The 10,375-nt window shown below is 36.1% G+C and overlaps 1 protein-coding gene across 1 annotated transcript; it reads right to left on the minus strand.

Annotated features, from left to right (window-relative positions):
• Positions 1-8,157: 8,157 nt before the first annotated feature.
• LOC103950497 (zinc finger MYM-type protein 1-like) lies at positions 8,158-9,709 on the minus strand. Its single transcript, XM_048591935.1, has 5 exons — positions 9,695-9,709; positions 9,434-9,547; positions 8,904-8,911; positions 8,661-8,746; positions 8,158-8,300 (listed from the first exon to the last, which is right to left on the minus strand). The coding sequence occupies exons 1-5, from the start codon at positions 9,707-9,709 to the stop codon at positions 8,158-8,160; spliced, it is 366 nt and encodes a 121-aa protein (XP_048447892.1).
• Positions 9,710-10,375: the final 666 nt, after the last annotated feature.

Genomic DNA, 10,375 nt, shown 5'->3' on the forward strand with positions numbered 1-10,375 from the left:
TATTACGAGCAATATATGTATATATATATTTACATTTTTTGCACTTCAACAACGGTTAAATTTTAATCTATAGTTTATGAGATTATAGTGACAAATTTCAGAATTGACCTCTTCACAAAAGTTGTCGAGTTTGATATTACGAGCGTTTGTATATGTTTTTGTACTTTTACATTAATTAAAAAACTATTAAAATCTTAACTACAATAATAGCAATAAGATATAATCTTACGTATGTGAGATTAAATCCTTACCATTGAATTTAATCTAGCAATTAAATCATAAGGGGGCGTTTGTTGTGCCAGACTATCTCGGACTGGAATAGCTTCAAGGACTAAGCTGGACTGGCTTAGACCAGACTAAATTGGACTAACTTAGTGAAGCGTTTGGTGCAGTATTGGACTAAGAAGCTGAATAATAACAAATTCTAATATTATATTATTTAATATATAAATTATTAATATTTTATTATGATCTTATCTTTTTCTCCATCTTTTCCTACCATTTCCGTCCCACTCTTTTCCTCCTCTCTCATTGTCCCACCCTCTCCCTCTTTTTTTCCTCTTAGACCTCTCAATTCATGTCTCTTTCTCATTCCTGGTCAAACTCCTTATTGATTCTAGTCTCTATTTCTCTGTCCTCCCTCCCTCTCTAGTTATGCGTTGTTCGAACGGAACCTCACGGCTCCAATTTTCCCGACGAGTTGCAGGTTTCCCGATGTGTTTTCCGGCCAACCCTCGTTAAATTGGATGAAGTTAGCACCGCCAAAAAATTCATCACATCCCTGGACCGAGATCTTAGCTTTGAATGCTCGAATCTGTCATGGATTTGAAGAAGCCCAAACAGGCCGAGACTTCCAGGCCATTTTCCGGCCACATTTGACCACATTTTGGCCTCGATTCAGGTAAAATCGTAATCTTGTCACTCCCAGCTTCAATTTGGTATATTTTATATGAAAGTTGGTTGTGAAATGGATCTGAAAGAGAGTCGGAAAGTTAATGATTGATCTAGGTGACCGGAGATATCGAGGAGTCTGTCGGGAGTGGTCGTTGAGCATGACGAGGACGAGAAAGAGAGGATAGTCTTAGCTAGTCCCATGGTTATTGGGGGGTCTCGCTAAGACCTCTTAGTGAAGGGTTTTGTCCATGCTAGTCCCCTTTAATCTCATTAATGTTAGTCCCAGCATGGAACACACACAGTATTGGACTAATAACTAGTCCAGTCCAGTCCAACTTAGTGAGGGCAAACAAACGCCCCCTAAGTGTTTTTGGCGGGCTGCCAAAATTTTGGCATGGCGCTCCAAAACTAAACTATATTTCCAAAGAGAACGCCATTTAGCGCTCTCTCCTTATTTTCATTTCTCTCACAACTTTTTTGCCTTTCCTCTTTCAAAAACAAAACCCTAGCCTCCATCATTCATTTCTCAAAATCTCTCACAGCTTCTCTCTCTCCATCGCTCTATCACAATCCATGGCCTTATTTCTTTGTTGCTTGCTGCCCACCACTGAAAATTCAAGAACCTAAGAGATCCATTCCAACAAAACTCAAATCCACAACTAATCATCATCTCCCAAACTCACGAGACCACCGTTTTTCAGCCAATGTTCTAAGGTTGAATGTTTTTCATATTTTTATCATTTTTCTTTATAATTTGGTTTTGAATTTGCAGGTACTTGCCTCTAACAGCCATCCACCTGCACATCCGCACTCCACAACCTATAATTTGGGTAAACTTTGGTTCTAACTTTTCTAGATTGATATGCATTTGTCTCTTCAAAACTGCCATCAAAAGCTTTGTTTTTGGAGCAAATTTCCTCAAGTTCCTTGAAAACCTTATAAATTCCGCCTTGGTTTCGCCCTTTTTCTCACCTTCGCCGCTCACTCCATTGATTCGTCTGTCCATTGTAGCAAGCCCTAGTAAGGGTTTTCAAGAAGGCGGTGTTAGACGACGGTGGTGAAGCAGAATAAGGTAATAGTGATGGAGGTAGCTCGGTGTGTTGTAGGTTGTGCTGGTGACGAGCAGCCAGGTTGGGTGTGTGCTTGGGAGATGAGGCAAGATTGTGGAGAATATTAGGCAGGAAAGTGGAGCCCACATTAGGATTTTGCCCATAAACCAGATTCAGCCATGTGCATTCCCTATAGATGAGTTGATTCAGGTAAAGAATGCTTCTTTTTTTCGGTTTAGAGTGAGACAACCATGCCTCTGAATAAAGCCGAAAGCAGTGGAGAGAAGAAAGACAATGTTAAAATTGAAATAACAAGATTTTCATTAATTAGATCAAAGTAAGATGAAGCTCAAGTGGAGTGATGCGTGAATTATACGCGCACAAATTAAACCCTCTTTTTGTCGATTTGTAGTATAAGTATAAGTAGGGATCGTTCTGGACCGGGGATTAGGAGGGATTGTTAATCTCTTGGAAACTGACTTAAAAACGTAAAAACAATATAAAACACTAAACTAGACTCAAGAAATGCGAAACTAAACGTTAAAACACTAAGACAAACCAAAAGACTCAAACACTTTAAAAACACAAACTAAAACACTATACTAAACTCGAAGAATTCAAAACTAAAAATAAGAAAGATTAAGACTAAGACTTAAACGAAATATGGGGGGATTGATTTTGGACGAATTTAAACTAAAATGGATAGATTGTAAAGAAAACAAATTGTAAATATGAAATTGACGGAAATGAATGGATGGTATGGCTAGCTAAGGGGTTCATCTCCATACATGTTACACTTGCATAATAAAATGATTTCCAATTGCATTTCAATAAACCATGAATTCTCAACGCCCCGGGTTAATTAGGTCCGCTTAAATTAACCGTCAAGTTTTCCTTAAGTTAATGAATTGGATGATTGCATACAACAATCCAAAGCATTCCTCACAAGTTCCCTACATGAATTGCATAATAGAGATACAAGCAAGAATCATTAAGCAATATGAAAACTATAAGTGTTGACGAGGCATTCGTTACTATGATTGCATGAAACTTATGCCAAGAATTTGTTTAACGCGATTGTTTATAAGCAACCTCCACTACTTGTGAATATAAGTTCATAACTATTACGTGAAACTCACTTATATTCTAGCGTCATATTCATGCATGAAAATTAAGCGTTCATTCTCAATAAACATACATAAATAGGATATCAATCAAATAGTTAAACAAATTGAATTCACAACTTATGAAACGTAATTAAAAGTAATCAAATCATATTGCAAGCATAAACATATATTTCGAATCACCCCCCTAGCTAGGGGGGGTTTAGTTCCTCATACAAAACAAAGAGAATTAAAATTAAACATTGAAATCAAAGAAACACCTAAACATTCCAACAACTCAAACTTGAATTGTATGAACGTTTAGGCCCTCTTCTCTTCCTCTTCGTTGTAGCACAAGGTCTAAAGATAGTTGGTTTGGGGGGATGGAAGTGTGGAATGGAGTGGGGAATTATGGAAATAGGTGAGGAGTGGTGGAGAAAATGGTGTAGAAAATGGAGAGAAACTCACGGCTAGAGAAGGAATGGAGTGTTTGTGTTGTGGTATCTATAATGGAATGAGATGATTTGAATGATGGGAATGCAAGGGTATTTATAGGAGGAGTGGAGATGTATATGGCTATTTGTTTAAGGTGTTTGTGTGGAGGAATGATGGAGAATTGCATGTGGAATGGCTGCAATGATGAAGAATGAAAGCTGGAAAATAAAAGGGAAAGCTGGAAATCTGAAAATGCAAATGGGAATCCTGAAATGCAAAGGTGGCCACGGTTTTGAGTGTGTTTTGTGTTGGAAATGCATGTGAATGCATGTGAATGTTGTTTGTGTGAAGTGTGTGTGGGTTAAAGAGTGAATGGTGGTGTAATGATGAAGTGTGATGGCTGAAAATGTCAAGGGAAATGCATGTGATTGCATGGCAAAGAATTTCAGGATGCATGTGTGTTGGTGTGTTGTGTGATTGTTTTGTGGTTTAAGTGGCTTAATTAAAGAATGGGAGTGCATGTGGCTTAGGTGGTGTAATGATGAAGTGGGAATTGAAAGAATGTGGTTGGAAAGTGGAAGGGAAGGCACAACACAAAGGGGGAAGTGTTGGAAATGCATGTGATGCATGCCAATGTTGTCTTTTGGTGCATGTGTGTGTTGAATGGTGTCCTTTAATTATGCACGGTTTAGGGCTGTTAAGGGGAGAGAAATGGGAGTGAATGTGGCTTAATGATGAAAGGGGGAAAGCTTGGAAAGCATGTGGCAAGGTTGGTTGCATGATGATGATGCATGTGAGTTGAAATGCATATGTTTAAATGGTTGAAATGTGTAGATGATTATGAGTATGATAAGTGATAAGTGAATGATGTATTAAGTGATAAATGAATGATATGTTAAGTGATAAATGAATGATATGTGGTGAGTGATAAGTGAATGGAAGTGATAAGTGATAAGTTTGATAAGTGAATGATATGATAAGTGAATGCTTATAATAAGTGAATGATATGATAAGTGAATGATTTAAGTGTTTAAAATAGGGAAAAAAGCCCTTCCTTGCATGGCAAGGAAGGGAGACACAAGGAAACACACGACAATGTCCTAAGGCTGCAAGGAATGTTGTTTTTGTGTTCTAAAATGCGCAGGAGTCTTCAATGATGCTTAAACATGAGGTCTTTTAGGATTTAACTTTCCTACTTCAAGTCTTTAATTTCGTCCATCCTCTTGGCTCCAAGCATATGATATCCATTCCAATCTCTAATTTGCTCCAAAAGGCTCCAAAAGGCATCCTTTTGCATACCTTGCCCTTAGAACCTGAAAACACACAAAAGAAGCATAAAGGACTAAAATAACTAGAGAAACATAACGTAAATGCACGAGAACAAGCCATTTAAGTCGCATGAATATGCTCTTATCATGGAGCCACTTGAACAAGGTGTCGAATTTAATGATTTTGGGGAAGAAGAAGAGCATCAACATTGTTCACCAATTAGCAATCAGGTGGAGTAAGGAAAAAGGCAGATTGAAGGCACTCGAATTTGTCAAACATATTAAGGGGTTCGAACTTCAACGCATAATTTACATGTATTTTAGAGATGCATAGCATAAGACAAACCCATTTGAAACAAGAAGAAACCTGACATGTTTGGGTTTGACTAAGGTGAATTTAACTATGCTCTTAACATTAGTCAAGGAGATCCAACTACTTATTAAGAAGACATAGCAAGTGATGAACGAGATAGTTGGATAAATGTTATGACAGAAGAAATGGAGTCTCTTTGCAAGAACTCTATTTGGGAGTTGGTTCCTAACCCAAAAATAAAAAGCTAGTTGGATGCAAGTAGGTGTTTAGGAAAAAAGAACTACATGACCAGGAAGCCGTGATATTCAAAACAAGGCTCATGGGTAAGGGGTACTTACAGAAGAAAATGGTGGATTATGATGAGATATTTTCACCTGCAGTCAGGCATACTTCTATCAGATTGCTTTTAGCAATGGCAGCACATTATGACATGGAGATTGAGCAGATGGATGTGAAGACTACATTTCTCTATGGTGATCTAGATGAGACAATTTTCATGGCTCAACCAAAAGGGCTTGTCGATATGGGAAAGAAAACCTAGTATGTCGACTTAGGAAGTCCTTTTATGGTCTGAAACAGTCTCCATGGTAGTGGTAACAAGATCTTTGATTTCTTTATGTTGAAATTCAATTTTAAGAGATGCTTATATGACCGTTGTGTGTACTATCATGCATTCCAAAATGGGATGATTACATTATTGCCGCTATTTGTGGACGACATGCTAATTGTTTGTCAAGACAAGTCAAGAATTCAAGACTTAAAGAAGATGTTGAGTGCAGAGTTCGACATGAAGGATCTAGGTGCTGCATTAGGGGTGGGTTCGGTTTCATTTGGTTTACTTTTTTTGCCAAAACCAAAACCTAACCAAAACTTCAATTCGGTTTTTTTCAGTTTGATTTTTTTTTTTCAATTCGATTTTGTTCGGTTTGGTTTTGGTTTGGTTTCGTTTTTTATTTTATTTTATAAAACTTGATCTTTTTTTTAATATGGAATTTAGAAAAGAGGCTTACATTGTTAGACTAATAATAAGAAAATAGAGAAAGTGAGAAGGTAGTTGTACATTTACAAGATCATATAAATCATATTCTATCAGCAATCTCAATTGCAAAGAAAAATGATTATCGTATCCATTCCAAAAGAAAACAAATAGAGAAACTCTTCCAAATTCCAAAGCCTTCCAAAACTTTTTTCTATAACCAATTGAATATCCTTCCTAATTGAACCAAGTATGCTCCTTGAAAATGTCCTAGGCTTAGTTTCAAACTTGGTAACAAAGTTTCACAAAAGAAACATCATGGGCATACATTCATTAAGTGTAAGGGGTTCAGTTTGGTTCAGTTCGGTTTTTCCTATTTCGCTTTGGGTTTTTTTCAGTTTTTCGGTTTTGGTTCAGTGTTTTGTCCTTTTTTTTTTGTTTTTGGTTTTTTTACCCACCCATAAGTTGTATAGAAGATCTTAGACATGGAAATTCAGAGAGTTAAGATCGGTGGTAGAATCTGGATATCACAAGACAAGTATATTCATAAGGTTCTTAAGAAGTTCAACATGCTAGAAGCAACGGAAGTTTCAACTCCATTGGCAGCTCACTTCAGATTAAGTGGCAACAGTGTTCTAAGTCAGAAAAAAGAGAAACAAGCAATGGAAAAGGTGCATTATGCTAATGTCGTAGGCTGCTTATTGTATGCATAGTATGCACATGACCCAACGTAGCTCAAGAAATCAACGTCGTTTTCAAGTGCATTGCAAATCCAAGAAAGCAATATTGGGATGCAGGGTGCTGGAATATGTTGATGTCAACTATGCAAGGGACTTAGACAAGAGAATATCAACTTCTGGTGATGTCTTTACATGTGCAAGAGGACCAATCAGTTGGAGGGCATTACTGCAAGAAATTACAACGTTGTTGACAACAGAAACATAGTATATTGCTTTGGTCGAAGCTCGAAAGGAAATGTGATAGTAAATGTGTGAAAATGCATGTTTTTTCATGGAAGATGAAAGCACATTGAAGTGAGATATCACAGAATCCATGATTGGGTGGAGTCCAAGGAGATTTGTGTTGAAAAGATTCACATGAAGATAGTGTCGGCCAAGAAGTTCAAGCATTGCTTTTACTTGATCAATCTTGTTGATTGATTAAGGTGGAGCATCGCCACACTTGAGGTGCAATGAGGTGACAAGAAGTTTGCTAAGGTAAAGATTCTTGAAGATTTCCAGAGCTGCTTCAAGAAGGTGAAGATACTCTAGGGAGCAACAGTCAAAACTTGGTTTAACTCACCAAGGTGGAGATTGTTAGGAATTGGCTTGTCAAAGTTAGTTTCCTATTTTGTTTATGATTGTATTAGGGAAATTAAAGGTGCATTGAGTCTTCTCCTAAAAAGACTAGGAAAGAATCAAAGTTTCATTATTAGGCATTCGAGAAGCCTAATTGAAATAGGAAAGTACGCTTACTTTCCTATTCCATATAAAATAGGAAATAAAGTACTTTCCCATTTCCATATAGAATAGGAAACTTAATTAGAGAATAGGCATATAAACCACACCTTATTTTAATAAATAGAGTGCAGCAAGGCTAGAAACAGTGATGGATCCAGGATTTTGAACTCGGAGGATCCCATTAATAAAGGTCAAAAAATTTATAGACAAAAATAACATTGAAAAGTTAAATATAATACATTTCATTCAAAAATCATACGCAAAACAATATTACAAGCTATAAAATCATAATTCAAGCGTCCACGACCAGGTTTCATGGTCTGAAAATGTTCCATGACAGCTTCATTACCAATACATGAAAAAACATCTTTCTCAATGTAAACAACTAAATTATCACTCAATTATTGATCCCTCATTTTGTTGTGAAGTTGACCCTTAATGATATTCATAGTAGAAAATACCATCTCCATTGAAGCGGTTGCAATCGGTAAAACCATAGCGAACTACACAAGCAAATATACATATACAAATGTTTGATGCAACCCTTTCTCCACCATTTTCTTAGCGAGATCATTAATCTCTTGCAATCGAGAAAAAACATTATCAAAACACACAAAATGAATATAAATATCAAGTTGATCTTGAAGTGCTAAGCTATCTCAATCCATGAAATCTTTAGGATACAACTGAGCAAGGCAAACAAGCTTTTCTTTATCAAAAGCTACAAATGAATCATTCGGACTCAAACATGCCAAGCAAATAAGCAATTCGGTGTTACCTTCAGCGAAGCGATCATCTAATTCTGTAAGTTGGAAATCAATGACCTCAAAAAAGAGTTCCACTTTGTAATGATGACGATTGGTCTTTCATGGAGCCTTATGCAATGACTTCACTTGAATGACATATGAATCATCCATATTAGGTACCTCAATTTCATGTTCGACATAAAAAGATGATATTTTATTCACCAAAAGATCAAAATTTTCATTATTCCTCATGCAACGTAGTTGTTCTTTACATGTCTTAACTAAAGCCATTGCATTCACAATCTCTTGATCTTTCTTTTGTAATGCATGTGACAAATCATGAGTCACTCCCAATATGGATTTCATCAAAAAAGAAGAAGAACACAAACTCAAAAGATTGTATAACTTTTAGTAACCTTTTACTTCACTAACATTATCATTGTAGCAATCTTCAACAATCATGCCAAGCACATCCACCGTAGATGAGAACATTGTAATCAAACTAATCAAAACACCATAATGTGAATTTCATTGTGTATCCCCAGCACGTTTGAGACTAGTTTCTTGATTCAATCGTTGCCCCGTTTCAAGACACTCATTTTCAATAGCTTTCACGAGATTTTCTTGTTGTTTCTCTCTAAGTGCATCACGACGCTTACATGAGCATCTAACAACATTCACCAAACTATTAGTCAACGTGAAAAAAGTGGCAACATCGGAGTTTTTCTTTGCTACGACAACGAGAGCTAATTGTAGTTGATGAGCAAAACAATGAACATAGAATGCACAACTTTCTTCATCCAAATTTTTTTTTAAAGGCCATTGAATTCACCTCTCATATTACTCATGTCATCATAACCTTGGCCTCGTAGGTTGGAGTAGCTCAAATCATGCAGTTTCAAAAACTCATCCATTGGCTCCTTTATTTTACTTGAAGTTGTTTCGTAACATGTTGGACTCCCACGAACATTTCAATTACTTGACCTTTGTTGTCCACATAACGCAAAACCACGGTCATTTGCTCATTTGTTGAGACATCATGTGATTCATCTACCGTTATAGAAAGAATTTACTCTCTTTCACTTCCTTCATAATAGCCTTAATTTTCAAAGGCACATGAATTGACAAAATCTTTTTTAATTGAAGGAGCGATTAGCTTGAGATTTCTTGGAGCATTTTCCAAAACAACTTCCTTTATTTTCTCATCATGATCCGCAAGCAATTGCAAGAGCTCTAAATAATTCCCCCTATTATTTGAAGTGTCACTTTCATCATGGCCACGAAAAGGAAGACCTTGTTGCAACTAGAACTTAGTGCAATCTATTGATGCATTCAAGCAACAACGATATTTCATACTCTTCTTCTGATTGTTTGATCATAACTGGTTCAAGATGTGTCTTTTGGTTCGTTAGATAACTAGCCACTTTTCTAACTTTATTGTGGACACTACCAATAGGACCAACATGTTTGTCAAAACATTCTCTTGCATTCTTCCATTTCTTAAAGCCTACTCCAATGAAGGCATCACTTCCTAATTGTGAAAAGTTAATTTTAAAGAGATAGCAATGAAGATAAAATACTGTATCTTTAGATATACTATACTCCAACCAATCATATTCTTCAAACCACAAAACAACAAATCGTCGCTTTTTCTTTGCATGCAAGGTGTATGAGAACTCATGCTTTGTAGGCCTATAAGGTTCCATTTGCAAATATGCTCTTCGGATCTCATCTTAAATATTAGGAGGATAGTCCTTCATTCGAATTCTTTTTCCTGAGTCTCTCTCAAGATTATTAAAATCAATGTCACACTTATTTTGTCTTGATTTCAAACTACCCAAACAAATAAATGGTCCTATTGGCTTTGGCTTGAAAAATCTTTCCATATTTCTTATCTCTAAACTACACATTTAACAAAAAACACAAAACATATACCAAATAACCAATAAACAAAAATTCCATTTAAATTATAATGATCAAATGAGTATAAACATAAAACCTATCAACAATCATATCAATAATAGACTAAAAATCTTCATCAATATCTAATATAATTTAATTGAGATTAGATTAGAATACCAAAAAACTTACTTGAATTGTTAACCAGTATTGGAGTAATAAAATTATGATA

The sequence above is a fragment of a genome, unplaced genomic scaffold (assembly GCF_019419815.1).
Source record: "Pyrus x bretschneideri cultivar Hongxiangsu unplaced genomic scaffold, Pyrus_bretschneideri_v1 Contig36, whole genome shotgun sequence".
Classification (NCBI taxonomy): Eukaryota; Viridiplantae; Streptophyta; class Magnoliopsida; order Rosales; family Rosaceae; genus Pyrus; species Pyrus x bretschneideri.